This window comes from Squalius cephalus (genome assembly GCF_949319135.1).
Source record: "Squalius cephalus genome assembly, chromosome: 23".
NCBI classification, from domain to species: Eukaryota; Metazoa; Chordata; class Actinopteri; order Cypriniformes; family Leuciscidae; genus Squalius; species Squalius cephalus.
The window spans coordinates 6,894,078-6,913,414 of NC_137144.1; the positions used below are offsets into that span (position 1 = coordinate 6,894,078).

At 41.2% G+C, this 19,337-nt stretch overlaps 1 protein-coding gene across 1 annotated transcript; it reads right to left on the reverse strand.

The window, feature by feature from the left end:
- Positions 1-17,314: 17,314 nt before the first annotated feature.
- Positions 17,315-18,179, reverse strand: fibina (fin bud initiation factor a). The gene has a single exon (XM_079859658.1). It carries the CDS (start codon positions 18,161-18,163, stop codon positions 17,492-17,494), a length of 672 nt encoding a protein of 223 aa, XP_079715784.1. The 5' UTR covers positions 18,164-18,179; the 3' UTR covers positions 17,315-17,491.
- Between the last annotated feature and the right edge of the window lie 1,158 nt (positions 18,180-19,337).

Genomic DNA, 19,337 nt, shown 5'->3' on the forward strand with positions numbered 1-19,337 from the left:
AACACCGAACAGGACACGAACTGGAACAGGAACTGGAACCGGAAGAGCAGACGACGACAACACACTGAGGACACCAAAACCAACGATCTGACAGGGAAAGGAGAGTGCGATGAGTTTATATAGCAGAGATGATTGGTGGTAGCTGATGAGGGGAATGAGATCAGGTGGAGTGCTGATCAACAGAACGAGCAGCCACGCCCACTCACACACACCCACACACACAAAACAACAAATACACGAGACACGAAGAAACCAGTGAATTCATGAACCGTGACAGTACCCCCTCTCCTAGGAACGCCTCCTGGCGTCCCCAGACTCCCTTACCTGTCGATTGTAATCATCGATAAGAGAGTGATCCAGGATGTCTCTGGCAGGAACCCAACTCCTCTCCTCCGGACCGTAACCCTCCCAGTCCACCAAGTACTGGAATCCGCGTCCCCTCCGCCTTGAGTCCAGAATGCGATTAACCGAATACGTAGGTTCCCCTTCTACGAGACGTGGCGGGGGGGGGGAACGGGACGGGCGGATTAAACTGAGAATGAAACACGGGCTTGATTTTGGAAACATGGAAGACGGAATGAATCCTCCTGTACACTGGAGGGAGTTTGAGGCGGACTGCCACCGGGCTAATGATCTTGGTGACAGTGAATGGGCCAATAAATTTGGGAGCTAGCTTATTAGAGACGGAGCGGAGAGGAATGTTCTTAGTAGAAAGCCACACTTTTTGACCAACGACGTATACGGGAGGCTTAGACCGGTGGCGATCGGCTTTAGCCTTGGTGCGCGCTCCCGCTTGGATTAGAGTCTCGCGGGCTCTAGTCCAAGTGTGGCGACACCTCTGGACAAAGGCGTGAGCGGAGGGGACCGCGACTTCGGATTCCAGACTAGGAAAAATTGGTGGCTGGTAACCTAGACTACACTTAAACGGCGATAGGCCCGTAGATGATACTGGTAACGAATTGTGGGCGTACTCCACCATTGACAGTCGTTGGCTCCATGAGGAAGGATTCTTGGAGACCAAACATCGCAACGTTCTCTCCAAATCCTGATTGGCTCTCTCAGTTTGGCCATTGCTCTGGGGATGAAACCCTGAGGACAGACTAACAGTCGCACCCAGTAATCTACAAAATTCTTGCCAAAATTTGGACACAAATTGGGGTCCTCTGTCGGAGACCACGTCTGTCGGGAGGCCATGTAGCCGAAAGACGTGGTCAACGACTGTTACCGCTGTCTCCTTGGCTGAGGGTAATTTGGGCAAGGGAATGAAATGGACCGCCTTCGAGAATCGGTCCACCACGGTCAAAACTACCATGTTACCCTGAGAGGGTGGGAGGGCGGTGATAAAATCTAGAGCGATGTGGGACCAGGGTCTCGAAGGGATCGGCAGCGGTTGAAGGAGCCCATCTGGGGGTCGATTGGAAGTCTTACCAGTGGCACAAACTGAGCAAGCCAAAACAAAACTGTGAACGTCACGAGCCATACGTGGCCACCAAAATCGTTGCTTAACTAAAGACGTGGTACGACTGACTCCTGGATGACAAGCCACATTGGAACAATGACCCCACTGAATGACGTTGGACCGTAATTGCTCTGGCACAAATAACCGGTTCGGTGGACAACCGGGCGGAGGCGTTACCCCTTCTAAGGCCGTTCTGACCTTCGATTCGACCTCCCATGAGAGTGTGGAGACAATTAGGGACTCCGGAAAAATGCACTCGGGAGTAGACGGGCGATCGGAATGGTCAAAAATACGTGACAAAGAATCGGGCTTGATGTTTTTGGAGCCCGGGCGGTACGAGAGAGTAAAGTCAAAACGTCCGAAAAAAAGTGCCCACCGAGCCTGCCTAGAGTTCAATCTTTTAGCGGTTCTAATGTATTCCAGATTCTTATGATCGGTCCATACGATAAAAGGTACCCCCGACCCTTCTAACCAGTGACGCCACTCTTCCAATGCTAACTTGACTGCCAACAACTCTCTGTTACCAATATCATAATTACGTTCGGCAGGGGACAAACGATGAGACAAAAACGCGCACGGATGCATTCTGTCGTCTGTAGGAGAACGTTGGGATAACACTGCACCTACCCCCACCTCTGACGCGTCGACCTCCACCATGAACTGACGTGATGGATCAGGGGTAACTAGGATGGGGGCTGAAACAAAGCGGCCTTTCAGTTTGGCAAACGCAGCCTCGGCTGCGTCTGACCACCTGAACGTAGTTCTGGGGGAGGTCAAGGCGGTCAGAGGTGAGGCTAGTTGGCTGAAATTGCGAATGAACCGCCGGTAAAAATTGGCGAACCCCAGAAACCTCTGTAGGGCCTTACGGGAATCTGGACTTGGCCAATCCACCACAGCCTTAACCTTCTCAGGATCCATGCGCATCCCCTCAGACGACACAATGTACCCTAAGAAAGGAACAGACTGTGCATGAAAAGCGCATTTCTCCGCCTTGACAAAAAGACCATTCTCTAACAACCTCTGAAGCACTCGTCTGACGTGCTGAACATGTTCCTGGAGAGACGAAGAAAAAATCAATATGTCATCCAGGTAGACATAAATGAACTGATCGACCATGTCTCTCAGCACGTCATTGACGAGTGCCTGGAAGACTGCTGGACTATTGGACAGCCCGAAAGGCATAACCAAATATTCAAAGTGCCCCCTGGGGGTGTTAAACGCAGTCTTCCATTCATCCCCCTTCCTGATGCGGACCAAATGATAAGCGTTACGTAAGTCCAGTTTTGTGAAGACCGACGCTCCCTGCAACCTCTCGAAGGCTGAAGACATCAACGGCAAAGGATAAGTATTCTTTACCGTGATGTTATTCAGCCCTCGGTAATCAATGCAAGGTCGCAGAGAACCGTCCTTCTTCCCCACAAAAAAGAACCCCGCCCCCGCAGGAGAAGAGGAAGGTCGGATGAATTTGGATGCCAGAGAATCAGAAATATATTTCTCCATGGCCTCCCTCTCGGGAATAGATAGAGAGTAAAGTTTGCCTTTAGGCGGAGACGTACCTGGCAGTAGATCTATTGCACAGTCATAGGGACGATGCGGAGGGAGAGAAGCAGCCCGAGACTTACTGAACACTTCCTTCAGGTCCAGATACTCCGTGGGCACGTTTGATAAATCCACTGCCTCCTCCTGAAAAGCAGAAACAATAACAGACGGACAGGCAGACGCAAGACAGGACTCATGACAAAAACTGCTCCACTCCAACACTGATCTCTGCTGCCAGTCAATTTTGGGGTTATGCTTGATTAGCCAGGGGTGACCGAGAACAACAGGTGCCAGGGGGGAGTCCAGGATGTAAAATGAGGTAGTCTCTGTGTGATTGCCGGATACAGTGAGTGTAATGGGTCCAGTGGTGAATGCGATGGTGGGAAGGGCTTGACCGTTGAGGGCGTGCACAGCAATGGAATGGGTGAGTGGTAACAGGGGAACGTGAATCTTGTGAGCGAATGTGTAGTCCATGAAGTTACCTTCTGCCCCGGAATCCAAAAGTGCAAGACAGTCGTGAGTGTTGGCTGACCATCTAAGTCTTACCGGAAGGAGAGTTGATGTTGATGAGGTCTTCTCAGCGGAGATCCCACCCGACAGTAGCCTCAGATTTACTGCCGGGCTTGCCCTTTTACCGGGCAGTTGTAAGCGAAGTGACCAGCAGTCCCACAGTACAGGCAAAGGCCCTGGGATCTCCGCCTTTCCTTCTCCTCCCGGGAAAGCCGAGCTCGCCCGACCTGCATGGGCTCGTGATCGTAGACGGGGCTGACCGCGTCCCCGCCGCTGGCTTGCGTGGTCTCCACGGTGGTTGAAGCCCGAACCGGTAACTTCATCCGTTCAACACGAGAGAGACGAGAATCCACGCGAAGCGCCAGGTCGATGAGTCCGTTGAGTGTAGCGGGTAAATCCAACGTGTAGATCTCTCTCAGGACGCGGTCAGCCAGCCCATGCAGGAACATGTCCCACTGCGCTTCCTCGTTCCATTGACACTCAGCCGCCAAGGTCCGGAACTCATTGGCATAATCTGATACGGATCTGCTTCCTTGCTTGAGATCCGCCAGGGTTCGTGCTGCTTCTCTTCCCGCGACCGCGCGGTCAAACACCATCTTCATCTCGGCGGCGAGTGTCTGGAACGAGGCACAACACGGATCTTGATTCTCCCACACCGCCGTCCCCCACAGAGCTGCCCTCCCAGTCAGCAGTGTGAGTACGAATGCCACTTTGCTTTGTTCTGTGGCAAATGTTCTGGGTTGCAGAGAGAAATGCATAGTACAGCGTGTTAGAAAAGCTCTGCAAAAATTCAGCTCACCACTGTAGGGTTCAGGGACCGGTAGACGGGGTTCTGACTGGGAGGCGCCTGATGGTGGAACTGGGGGAGCGGCCGGTGTGGGTGGTGGCGCAGTGGGAGCTCGTAGATGTTGAAGCTGCTGGGTGAGCTCGGACACCTGCGCCACGAGAGCTTGAATGGCCCGACCCGACTCCGTAGATGTCCTCTCTTGAGCCTCTATCCGAGAAATGGTTACTCTGATGAAGTCATCAAGCGAAGAGGATCCACTTGCTGCTCCCATCGTTTGGTCAGATCGTTCTGTCATAATTCAGGGGCGGAAGCAATATGCAAGTAAACTCTTTATTTGTAGGTCAGATGACACAGAAATAACACACGGGTGGGCTGGTGGCGCAGGGACTTGATGGTCAGCGTGGAGGTGAAGACAGGTGACGGTGAATCCAGTGAAGTGAACATCCAACACGACGAACACCATGAAAACACCGAACAGGACACGAACTGGAACAGGAACTGGAACCGGAAGAGCAGACGACGACAACACACTGAGGACACCAAAACCAACGATCTGACAGGGAAAGGAGAGTGCGATGAGTTTATATAGCAGAGATGATTGGTGGTAGCTGATGAGGGGAATGAGATCAGGTGGAGTGCTGATCAACAGAACGAGCAGCCACGCCCACTCACACACACCCACACACACAAAACAACAAATACACGAGACACGAAGAAACCAGTGAATTCATGAACCGTGACAACGAGTAATCCAAACAAGAGAAAGGAAATGCAGAGTGTGCATAACACACAAACACAGACAATGTACTAAAGAGAGGGCAATATATGCTCAGAGGACTAATTATCCCTTATTAATACTGATTTTAAAATAATTAGTAAAGCCCTGGCCACACGTTTTGAATCAGTAATTTCATCTCTCATCCATCCAGATCAAACAGGTTTCATCAAACAACACCAGATGATTATTCAACATTATGAACCTATGTAAACAAACAAGAAAAAAAAAAAAAAAAAGACAATAATAGTATATCATTGGACACAGAAAAGGCTTTTGATAAAGTTAATTGGATTGGTACTTTATACAACACTTAAAAATATTGATTTTGGAAACTCGTTTATTCACTTGATTAAAATATTATATAATACCTCACTAGTGTCACAGGTGGTAATAGTGTTAAGCGCACAAAGACGAGTAATTCGCAGAAACAATCTTTAATCCACAAAACTCACAGGAAAACAGACATAACACATCTTCTTAACATTGACGGAGACAGGACAAGGAACTGATCAGAACACAGGGCTTAAATACACAGGGACTAATGAGTTCATTAAGGAGACGACTGGTGAACGGGATAACTAATCAGACACACTGGGAAACTGGGTCAAAAGACAAGGGAAAACAGAACCGAAACACAGCATACATGTTACAACAATCAATCTGTCATAGCGAATGGCATCATATCATCCCCATTCCAGCTTCAGAAAGGGACGAGTCAAGGATGGCCATTACTCTTCGCTCTATTTATAGACCCTCGAGCTGCTGCAGGAAGACAGAATGATAACACCAATCATAAAATTTCTCTAGACGCTGATGACTTATTACTCTTCATACAAAATCCCAAAACATCACTAACAGAAATAATTTATGCCTTAAACTGGACCAAATCAACAATCTTACCATTGAATATGAAGTCATATGACACTAGCATGAACACACTATTCACAATAAATAATATTGCAATATTGCATTAAATATATCCCAGAACCTCTCCGACTTATTTAACCTCAATTTTATTCAACTATTAAAAACAATAGAAGATGATCTAACTCAAAGCAAATTTGATAAGTTTCTAAAATAAGTTTACAAACACGACAAATCAATCAATCAATCAATAAAGCTCAAGGTGGTCTAGCAGCACCATAATCCTGGTTTTAGATGACGGTGTGCAGAACTACTCTTATCTTAAGTACAAACACAAATCCCTGAAGTGTCAGCAGAGATTGTGTCAACTCTCCCCTGTGAAGGCCTCATCAACACGACAGCCATCGGCACTGATCCTCAACAAACCCGTCTCCATACCCGTGGGACTCCGATCTCCAACCTGATGGAACTGGATAATATTCTGATTGTTCCTAACCAATCTGACTTCTGACCTGTAATGCTGCCTGGATCATAATCACACACTTTTTGTTCATTGGCCAAAGGAGAACTGGCCCCCGACCGAGCCTGGTTTCTCCCAAGGTTTTTTTCTCCATTCTGTCTCCTGATGGAGTTTTGGTTCCTTGCCACTGTCGCCTTGGCTTGTGGCTTTTGTCTTGTTTAGTTGGTGACATATATTATTGATTTGCCTGCATTGACACCATAGAATGAGAACTGAACGGAGCTGGACGATGACATCACAGTTTTCTCCAGAGCGGCTATATATATATATATAAATTAACTAAATTAATAACTTATTTTACAACAAAAATAAGCCATCACTGAACTTACTTAAGCTGGATGGACTTTGACACCATTGTCTTCTAGATCTGCTGGACAGCAGAAACAAACTTTGTTGCATTATTTTCCTGTTATCTCTGTAAAGCTGTTGTAAAAAGCGTTATCTAAATAAAGGTGACTTGACTTGACTTGACAAATATCCAGTTAATTCTGTATAAAATTGTACATAGAACACATCACACAGCACAAGATGTTTAAAACGGTATTAGTAACTTCTGACAGATGTACTAACTGCAATCTTAATACTCTTACTTTCATGCACTCTACTTTTAGGATTTGTAAAGCTTCTATTTCAGTGCCTGAGGAAACATAAGTCATGAACTTTAGTTTGGGTTCCTGAGATCTTCACTCCTCCAAACCACACTCACCATGACCTCGGGCAGAAGATTTGCCTTATCCAAGCTAAGCATTCTTTGGATTCAAACTAAACTAAAAACAGTTCATTCAAAAAATATTGCTTGACTAAGAATAATTTCAATGTGCAGCGGTTTAGCAAAATTGAGCTCTTCTCATCTCACAAAGTTCTTATTGAATCTTTTTTTCTGATTGGCCCGTTGAAGGCACATCATTCCAGTGTTCAAATCTTCTTCTTTTTTGTTGTCTGTGGGTAAAATGTGGAACATTTTGTTTTAGAAAATCATTTATCAGGTCTTTTTATGAGTATGAGTCACTGTTCATGTCTAGAAAGGGTAGATCTGTCTTTTTTACTGTGGTAAACATTTGCGTCAGAAACTTAGAAAAAAATGACTGTATTGTTTAGGAAAATTGGAATATCAGGAAAAATAAGGAGATTCAAGCTGTGAATGCTTCAGTGTTTTTTCAGGCCAGGATGTGAATATTTGTTTCAGTAAAACTCTTTGGAAGAAGGATTTGCTAACACAGCATCTCGCTTTCTTCATATGCTGGAATCTGAAACAGAAACAACGTCCGTGTGTTTGCACAGATGTCTGACATCTCACTTTGTACAAATTGCATGAAGCTCTTAGTTCAGTAGATTTCTGGAGCCTTCAACAAATAGGGTACAAAATAAAGCCTGAAGTATTTTATTATTTATCGTTTTTACCAAATGGTGAGTAAAAGGTTGTTGACAGTGACCAATGTGTCAATCTAAATAGTATTTGAAAAATGTTTTATTTTCTGTTCCTTTTTCACAATGTTATTACTAAAACAGGTTGTGTGCTCGCTATGTGCTGTATTTGTCCAATCAGTGTTATTAACTTCATAAATATGTGAACATGAAATTACAAAGATAAGAAAATTAAGAGGGTTTACAAATGTAAATTCGCAAAAACTGACTATTAATTACCATTCCAGGATAATATATGAAATATGGTGTTTGTGTCTTAAATATGGAACAACATGACCCAGGATAATGTTTGCCCAGGGTTAAGAATGACAATTTCAAGTGTGAATTTGGATCCCAAAATGAGTCCTCTGATACTAAAAACTCTGAATAAGTCTGAAAGCACGAGTGATTTCTCATTAAAGTGTTTGTTTATTCATTGCCTCCTGTTTCTGATTTGCTCTTTTTTCACTTTGAAAGTCCAAATACTCATCTAGACTAAACATTGTGTGAAGAAAATGTGAGTGCACTGTGCAAAAGTCACTGCCATGACACTAAGTTATAACATTAACTAAGTTAATGTTATAATAGTATTTAATAGATCATTAACATAGTGTATGTCATGATCACCAGCTGGAGTGCCCTGGTTGCTCACTAGAGGGCACTCCACCCTGGACTATTGTTATTCCCTCATAGACTACATTTCCCATAACCCATTGCCCACACTCATTATCGCTGATTACTTCCACCTGTGTGTCATTACCTTGTTTAGCTCACCCTTTATAAGGTCAATTCAGTCATTCATCGCTGAGTCTTGTTTGTGTCACTGCAATTCTAAACCATAGTGTCCTGGTTCTTTTGGTTTTCTGCCTGTTCCTTGGATTTCCCCGTCTGCTTCTGCCCTGTACTCAGTTAATATCTGGATTGTGTGTTTGTGTATGACCTTTGCCTGTTCTGACTTAAACTGTGGATTACCCTTATAATAAACTATTTTAGCATTTGGATCCTCAGCGTTCGTGTCTCTGTGCATGGCAGAGTAAAAGTACTTTACGTGCACTTTATTTATTATATATATTAATACATAATGATTTAAAATGTTCTTCAAAGTTAAACTTTTAATTTAGCATCATCATTTTTTTTTTTAATTGCCTTTTAAAGTGTGTTGAAAAACATAGACAGTATACACTCACACTAAAGTGGCCGTTTATTTCATTAATATATTACATTATTTGGAATATTTATCTTACTTTTTATCTTTTTTACTTTTTACTTCTTAAAATATACTTCTAAAAATTTGAAGTACACTAAGATATTGCTCGGCTTACAGCTTCAAAAATATGTTTGCATGTACTCTCCAACTGTTTTATTGTCTTCCAGGCAAAACTCATTAGTCAGATCACCTAGAAAAATAACAGCACACCTCTCCTCAACAAGATACACACTTTGAAGTATCACTCAAGCCCATAGTATACGTTCACGCAGGCGCCACACACTGAAGAATTTCACACAAACTCTCTCCAGTGAGCAGTGCTGCTCATAAAAATGCATTTAACTTCATATAAAATGTTTCATTATCCGTAACCTGGATAATGAAGCTATAGTGGTTGTGGTTTGGAGCTGGTGTGCAGAGCGTCTGGAGGCTGGATCAGGCAGGGCTGGATGGGGAAGGCTTGTGTTTGGACTGGGGTCCCACTTGGGGAAAAGGGACTCAGAGGTGAGACACACAAAGGAAGAAGGCGACCAGGATTAACTCTGTCTCAGCATGCCAAACTTAAGACCACCCTATATTTTTTCAGCCCTTCACTAAATACTTCCTCATAGGAAAGTATTATCACTTATCAGATTTCTTTCAAATGTATTTTTATTTTACACTTTATTTTACAGTGTCCTTCTTATACGTTACATGTAGTTACAATAGGAATTGCTATTGTGCATAATTACACGCAACTTATACTAAACCAAACCCGGTAACACTTTATTTGACAGTGTCCTTGTTACATATGTTACATGTACTTACCGTAGTAATAACAGTAAATTATGCATAATTACATGCAACTAACCCTCAAACAAACCCTAATCCTACCCTAAAACTATAGTAAGTATGTAGTTGCTTAATTTTACTCAGTATTTAAATGTATAATTACACTGTAACAAGCTTTTTTACGTGTTTCTACACCAGACAGTGGGTGTACATGAAAAAAAGTGTTTAATCCCTATCAAAACACACTTTTGCGTTCAGCCCAAAACACTACTCAGATATGTTGTTTATATGACAATGACCGATGGAGTAACTGAAAGAATATAAAACACACTTAACAGTTCAGCTTAGAAATGGCTGAAGCTGTTCTATGTTGACATAGTTTGTGTCAGAGTTGTAAGTGTGTGTGTGTGTCTGTGTGTGTGTGTCTGTGTGTGATAGTAGGTGCGGGGGTGCAGGGGTGCTATGATGAGTACCAGCTGCTGTTTGTTTACCAGGGGCAGATTCCAGGAAGACACACTCACACATAGGCCTTAGGAGCTAATGACAGTTACTGCACTACCCCTAAACCTAACCCGTAGAAAAAACATGTTGACATCATTAAATTTATAGTCATACATGATTTGGCTGACTTGTTAGCATTTCAAATATTGAGAACCACATCAAATCACATGGTTTTTCAACATGATTCACCATATTTTTGAGGACATTTTCATTTATTTTGTCTCACAAGTATAGCCAAATCTACACACACACACACACACACACACACACACACACACACACACACACACACACACACACACACACACACACACACACACACACACACACACACGTTATTAATTACACACACAAAAGGAGTGAGATAAGTCAAACAAAGGGTGTAGTTAGGGCAACTGATAAGTGATAAATTGTAATCCAAACTTGCAGATTTATTGTGTGAGAAAGTAACAAACTACACCACCAAGAATACAAAATGGCTTTACTGAAAGCTTGACTTGAACATGATTTGACAAAACCTTTCATGAACTTACTAAACTTGTTATAGTAAATATTCAATGCTCGACAACAGACAAGATAAATACGAGGGTACTTATTTATACAAAGACAAATTACTTAAATTAGGAACACTTGGGCTGAATTTAAAATCTGTGCTGAATTCAATGAAAACGTACTTTTCAAGTGCTTTTTATTGGTATCTCTGTGTTATATAAATACCTTTACGGACATACTACAGCTATAATTTTGGCATCATTCTTTGAATATGTGTTTTTCAATGAAAGGACCCTTTTCACGTTTCTGGGGCTCTCAGAATCATAGGGAAAACTTCTATAGTGGTGAACAGGAGACGGCAGCTAATATACTTTCTGCATTCCCATTTGCTCCAATAGCAAAAAAAAAAAACAAAAAACAAAAAAAAAACCATGATAGCATTTCCATGACTTTGTAAAAGAGGAAAAAATATAGAAAGATTAATTACAGCAGTCAGAAGAGAGAATGATGTCAAAGTTGCCATAATTTTCTCAACTGCTGTACTAGAAACACCCTTGCAGCAGTTAATTTGTCTTCTCTAATTTACTGGCAAAGTAATAACACAAAGTATAGCAGTTTAAATGTACATTTACATTTTTTTTTTAAATTATATGAAAACCTTTCCTAGATTTGCAATGTTGAGAACTGTGTTAACCCGTCATCACAGTCTTTGAAAAGGCTGTAGCATATAGTAGCAGACAACATATAAGCCACAACATATAGTAGCAACATGGAATGAGAAGCTGTGACATGGTATGGAACTGGCTGTGGCTGTGCCTAAGTCTGTGCCATCAATGACATGAACTGGATCCATTACAGACAATGGTATGGGCTAGACCAGGGGTTGGCAACTCTGGCCTTTGAGGTGCCCTAACACTCATTAGCACTCGCACTAGTGGCCTTGCTCCATTCCCACGGCTCTCTGCCTCGACCTGCTTGCCACACCTGAAGACCTTGATTAGCTTGTTCACATGTGATTGATTAGGGTTGGAGCTAAACTCTGCAGGAAAGTGGATCTCAAGTTGCCATAGAGTGATAGGGAAGGATGAGATTGACAGAGGGTGTGAAAAGGATCACAAATAGAAACTAAGAAACTAGATAACCATGAAAAGTTCTTGCAGAGGGCCGGCCGAGAGTTGGTCAGAAACTGGGGCAACTGTGACTTGGTCAGTGGGACAAGAACCCTCCTCCTCCATGTGCATGGAACGAGCAGAAGAGATTCCCCAGGATTATGGGCTGTATTGATGTCAGTGGGTGTATACAAGTAACTTTTTTGACCATAGCATCCTCTTAGAGAGATTGAGACACTGGGTGGGGATATCAGACACTGTTTTAGACTGGTTTTTATCTTATTTGTCAGATAGGAGGTTCTACGTGTCCCTGAATAATTGCAAGTCTTCTTATTCTACTGTGAAGTATGGTGTGCCACAGGGGTCGGTCTTGGGACCAATTTTATTTTAATTATATATGCTTCCTTTAGGGCACATTATTCGAAGACATGGTGTCTCTTTCCATTTTTATGCAAATGATACAGAGTTGTACCTGCCCATTAAAGGTGACATATTATGCCCAGAATGTGTCTGTGAAATTTCAGCTCAAAATACCCCCCAGAAAATTTATTATAGCTTGTCAAAGTTGTCCCTTTTTGGGTGTGACCAAAATCGCACCATTTTTGTGTGTGTCCCTTTAAATGTAAATGAGCTGCTGCTCCCCGCCCCTGTTCAGAAGACGGCAGATCCTTTACACGAGCTTCAGATACTCTGGCAATAACAAACGAAAAAGAATTTCAGTCAAATCTCAGAAATAATCCGTAGACCCGAGACTCAGGAAGAGGTACAACTTTTAAACACACCTGGACGTTTCTGAATGGTTAGTGGATACATGGATGTAGTTACATTGATTAATCGCATTGACTTGCATGTCATGTTTAACTTTTACGCAAGTTGACAGTTCCCTGAGGTCTTTATAATGCAGCAATTATATTTTTTGGTCAAATAGTGTTCTGTGCTCGTCTGTGCAGCAACGACAGAATTTGCATGCTTTGCTCGAACTCTTGCCATTGCGTTAAGAACTGGTTACACTGTTGTCGCGTGCGTAAACCAAATAACGGCACCGCGGGTGGAAACGTGCAGATTAAGAGCGGGTAATATTATAATAATAACCCCTTCCTACGTCAGAAGGGGAGCGAAATCAGATCGGCTTAATTTTTGACATGCCTGCAGATAAACAAAGTTACTGGGTTGCACTTCTCACGTTTTCAGGGTTGGTAGATGCACAGGAGACCCAATTATAGCACTTAAACACGGAAAACGTCTGATTTTCATGATATGTCCCCTTTATATCCACTGACCCTGCAATGTTAACTTCACTGAAGGACTGTCTAAACTGGATCCCTAACAATTTTCTTCAAATGAACTCAGACAAAACTGAGATCCTAGTCATTGGCCTCCAGCATTTGACAAATCAGATTATGCCCTTTACTAGTTCCTTTGACCTGTCAGATCTCAATAAGCCAGTGGCAAATAATCTTGGTGTCTGGTTTGACAGTGATTTATGTTTTGCGCTGCACACTACTTGTGCAATCATGGTTTTTTTTATCATCTTAGGAACATTTCTGACCCCTTCTGACCCAAAATCTGGCCTCTAAGTTTTTAACTTAATTAAGATACTGAGACCATTTTACACGTTTTCATTTCATCACGTTTGGACTACTGCAACAGTCTTTTTACCTGCCTGAATCAAAAATCTATATTGGCTCCAGTCTGTTCAGAACTCAGCTGCAAGGCTTTTAACCAGAACCAAGAAACGTGATCATATCACTCCTGTTTCCTGCATTACACCGGCTCCCAGTATGTTTTAGAATTGATTTTAAGATGTTACTGATTACATTTAAGGCTTTACATGGTCTTGCCCCCTGCTATATCACAGACCTATTAGTATCTTACACGCCAGCTCTTACCCTGAGATCCTCAGGCAAAGGGCTTTTGTCTGTTCCAGAGACACGACTGAAATCGAGAGGAGACATTTGCAGCAAGGGCACCGAGGCTCTGGAACAATCTACCAGAGGAAATCAGAGGAAAGGAGATCTACCAGTCGGCTGAATAAGTGAACTTTTTTAAATCCCTTCTTAAAACATACTTCTATTGTGTGTTGTTTTACCTCTCTTTATGTCTTCACATCCCCGTTTTTATAGCATCAAATTAATAAACAAAACAAAACTTATTTAAAGAACACTGGAACTAACATCAATGTAATGAAAACTGCCTAAAATGACAGAAACCATCTTTAGAAAAAAATGATCCATTGGACACTTTACCACGAGACTGCGAGAGGAGTCATCATATTTGGAAATGGCAGGGAACAGTAATGTGGCTGACATTTGTAGGTCACATTAAATCATACACACCCATGCTGACTTTGTGGAATGTTCATGATTAAATGACAGTGACCTCACACTGACAGTATGCAATACCTAATACAGTTTCTACATCTGGGGAACAATCGATCAACAAAGACAAGAGAAGATGATGAGAACTTTCAATAAAACAAGAGAAAAACTAACATTTCAAATTAAAAGAGGTTAACATGACAAATGAAAACAAGGAAAGACCAACTAAACCATTGACCAGGAAAATTATGAACCAATAAAACAAAACATATGTAAAAAAATCTATATTTTATTGAAATTTTGCTAATAGCTTTCAAATGTGATCTTTTTATATAGCTAAGACTGATCACTGCATGTTCAGAAATTCAATACATATTAAATATGTTAATATTCACCGTAAACATGTCATCATAAAGTACTGTATATGATTACTCATTTAGAACAATCACATTTTAAAAGCTAGCAGATTGGTATCTCTTTCTTCTAGTTTTGCACACACACACACAGACACGCACGCACGCACACACACACACACACACACACACACACACACACACACACACACACACACACATCTTTCAGTATCTTACTTAAAATAAACATCTTTTTTTTTTGTTTGTTTTTTTACAACAAAACCACTGAAACTAGATCCATATGAAATGATACTGAACAGGCACAGATCTGGTAATACTAAACCATTACCAAAGGCATTCTTTCCTTGAGCTTTAACCTCCAGCAAGAATAAAACCCTGAATATGAGGAAGAAAAAGAAAACAGTCGCAGCCCAGGGGACTGTGGGTAGAAAACATCTATAAGTACTTCATTGTTCTGATTAGAAATTAAAATTCAGCAGCAACACAGTGCTTTTGGTTCAATATTGTGGTTTATACTTCTCTGGTTTGGGTATGTTTTATGCTTCAGCATGGTATTTTGTCATGAGTCATGACTTATGTTCATGGATGGACTACAGTTAAAGGTTCGAACTGTTCACCAGCAAATATCCCTGCATTCTTGTGGAGTTGGAAGTAGAAAAGGTAGATTGTGTTTCTTTGTATATTGCTACAGACTTTGATTATTCTTCCACATGGCAGAAAGAGAAAGAGACTTTCTGTTCTAATGACACAGGAAATACCAAATCTCAACCAGCTTGTTTAACCACCAACCCTCTAACTTCCTCAATCATCCAAAATTGAATGTCAGCCCTCAGCAGTATACAGACAGCTGAGAAAGACCAGACTACTGGTCTTTAGAGCACCTAAAAAATGAAACCGCAGTTGTTGTCATAAGGCGGATCTGATGTGGAAAAAAAAAAGACTTTTGTACAGTCAGGTTAATTAAATCTTGTTAAACAATATTTTTGATTTGAATAAACCAGTTACCGTAGATGTTACACCTCATGAAGCGCATTTTAGGTGTGTGACTGATTGGTATCTGTTTAATCATTTATGCAACTAATCAAAAAAAGGCACACACATTTAAAGGTGCTGTATGTAACTTTTCACTCTACTAAAGTATAAAATAATATCATAATATGTTTGCAGATATTTAGGAAACATGTTGAGTTCACATACTCGTTTCTCTGAAAAACACTTCTACAGCCAGTTATTTTACTTTGAAATGTGCGTTCGGCGTTGGAATGTCTGTTTTTGTTTTGGTCTGTGTGACTCCGCCCACTGCCAGTTCACCCAATAGTATTTCGACACCATGGGATGCCAGTTGGCAGGAAACACAGCGTATTGCAAACAAACTGGGTCAGAGATTGTAGATTCTACCCAACCTACAAAAGCCTCGGTATTCATCTAAGAAATCTTTATGAACAAGAGCATACTGAAACGCAGATAAATCAACTCATCAACTTACAATGTGTAAGTCTCCTCGGCTTTCACTATCCGCGCTTTCATTACCCTTCAAATAGCGCAAATTGAAATTCCGAATTGAAAATACGCCCAATGGAAACACGTCAATTTCGCAAAAACTCCCATTTATTGCAAAAAAGGTTTTACGCTCGCATGAGGTGGTTTTTCAGTCAATTCGAAAAAGGACTATTTTGCAAAACTGCAATGGAAACAGTTTTTGCTCATTTACAGGTCACCTGACGCAGATGACACGGTATGTTTTGGACAGAAGACGAGACAGGGTTCTTAATGAAATTCATAAAAGACAAACAAATTGCAGGAATACTGGATTGTAAAACTCAAAGAAATACCTCAACCAAGAGCTTGAAGCAGATATGAGGGAGAAACACCACTATGTGCCACTCACAAGTATAAGGGGCTTTCCTTGCCATTAATGCTTAACACGCTTACGTCCATTAAAAATAATGACTAGTGCGGTGGCTGGGATATATATAAACCGTATAAACCTTCCAACATCTGTTGCCATGATTGGAATAACTGATCGCGAGAGGAAAAAATGACGTTTTAGTTGCATAACATCGGTTAATGGAAACATCGTCATTTCACAATATTTTTTCATCGACATTTAGAAAAAATCGCAAAAGTTTTGCGCAAATCTGTAATGGAAACATGCCTACTGTCAATTGCGCTCATTCTTGTTGGGTGTCCTCAAACTGGCAACCCGCGTGAGCGTCGAGTCTGAGGAGGAGGGGGCGGGATAAACAACAGTCTCCGATATTTTGAATTTGGACTGCAGTTCCTATTTCGACCACTAGCTGTCATCTTACAGACTGCACCTTTAATCTTGTTTGCTTGCATGCCCAGAGACAAAAATTGCAAAATGGAAATATTCAGAAAATATTTTCAGAATTAAGACTTCTATATTTTACATTTACAGAAACATCAAACATTTTTGGAGAGTTATTGAGGTTGTTGCACATTCAGAAAATACCTGCTAATATATCTGAATTGTCATTACTTTTTTAAAAAAAGGTTCTAATCAGAACCAAACATAATGTTGTAGAAGTTATAAAAAAAACCTTTTTAAGCAGGCAATGACACTGAACTTTTGTATGTGTTTTAAATCCAGGAATCAAAAGAATGATTAACCCATAATGAAGCATCAATTATATATATATTTTTTTATTTTTTTTAAACTATAATCCAAAATGGTTCTCCACTATTGAATTTTACTTTATTTTTAAGAGTGAAGGAACCTTCATTACTCAAAACCACAAAAAGAGTTTCATGCATGGGAAATTTAAGATTTCCAGCATTTAACAGAAATGCAATAACAACCCAACTTGGACTGTAGTCTGTCCAGAATATCTGTGAGTCTAAACATTCAGGTAGTCATTTTTCAGTCGGCTTAACCTCGATCCATGACTCCGAATGATCAGAGAGATGAGTTCATGTTTATCCTTGAGTCCGGAGGAGATGTCCAGAGTTTCCTGCAGGGTGTCTCTCACATTATACATGGGGTTGATAAAGTTATTGGTGAACTCATTCTCCTCTCTTTGCTCCGTCTCCTGGCTTTGCTTGAATTTTGTCTCCAACTCCAGAAGAGATTTCTCCACGTTTGTAAATGCATCACTGATTTGCACAATCTCCCTCTTCAGGTATTTCCCGTAACTGTCCTCGCCGTCTAGGTCGTAGGAAATGCTCTTCCCAAGGCTCTCCAGAACGCGCGCTGCGTCTTCAATCTGTTGTTTAATGATGATAAAATCCTCTCGAATGAGCGAGTCCTGGTCTTCCTCCAGTGGACATGGTCTGCGGTCGATCCATTTGAAAAGCATCTGGCATTTCTCCAGGTCTTCGGTCTCCTCGTAATCACCGTCCGGGACGAAGAAGTGGTGAAAAGTCCCGTTGGACATTTCAGGGAGCAAAGGTCCCGTGTAGACCATGCCGTAGAGCGGCAATAAAAACAGACCAAGTGTAAAGGCTAACATGATAGATAGCTTCTGTCCACTCCGTAGGTCTGACTGACCTGACAGAGACGATGTCCACATCTGGAATTCTTCATATGAGTATGCGCACTAGAGGAGACGCTCATGGCTGTAATCTGAGTCCAACGCGCTTTTACGCGCTCTCAAATTACCTCACTGAGCATAATAAGCACAGTGAAAAAAAAAAAAGATAAAAAAACAAAAACAAAGAGAGAGAGCTTTTAAACTTACTTTTTACGTATATATGAGTAACACTGTAATAACTATAATTGGTTATATTATAATTGATAATTGATTGGTCAAAAACAACATTGTAATTTACAGCATAATGATATAGAGTGAAGAGAGAAACTAATAAAAATCAGCATTAATTTATTTGATCCTATGTGGGATGATTACAGTTTTTCTTAGTCGCTTTGGTGCATTTCTCACATAACTATTTACATTTGCACAACAGTTAATGCAGTTCTCAAAACAATTAGTACAAACTGCAAAACCTAGTTGATAACCTGCAAAAGCGTGTCACTTGCTCAAAATGGATAGCTCATTCCTCAAAAGCAAGTATTCATGTCAGTGAAAGTGTCAGTGTCATCTAGATGAAAAGTCCTGACACCATTGTTTATGAACAAGATAGTCAAATGGCTTTGTCATGTTTTCATTATGACAGTTTACTCTGTAAATGTTTTCCAATGCAAAAAAAGCAGATCTTGGTGACACTACCTGAAAATGCTCAAGACAGCACTATATACTATTTGCACAGCCATTTGAAAAATACAGTAAACTTACACATTACTGTATTTAGTGAGTACTACAAGACACTGAATATCTATGTTTCACATTTTTACTGCATTATGCTCTTTGCAATTCTAATTTGTTCACAGCATTGTGCAAAAGAAAAAATACACCCTTATTTACAACAAACATAAACTCCCTTTGGGTAGAGCTGTGCACAACTGTAAACAATATTGCAGTACATATTGGTACTGAACATACAACATACATAGTACTGAAATCATTCATGCACATCCAGACGTTCCTCATCAGTGAAAGCTGAGATTCACCTGAGAGAAATTGTTCAATTTAGGAGACATTTTCAGGAAAAAAAAAGATTTGAAAAAATGTGTACAATTTGCTTGACAGATTTTGACAACTAGTTCAACATTTTTGTATGTAATGACTCAAGCAATGAAATGAGGACTATTAGTTTTATATGGAATGACTATTCCGCATTCACAAG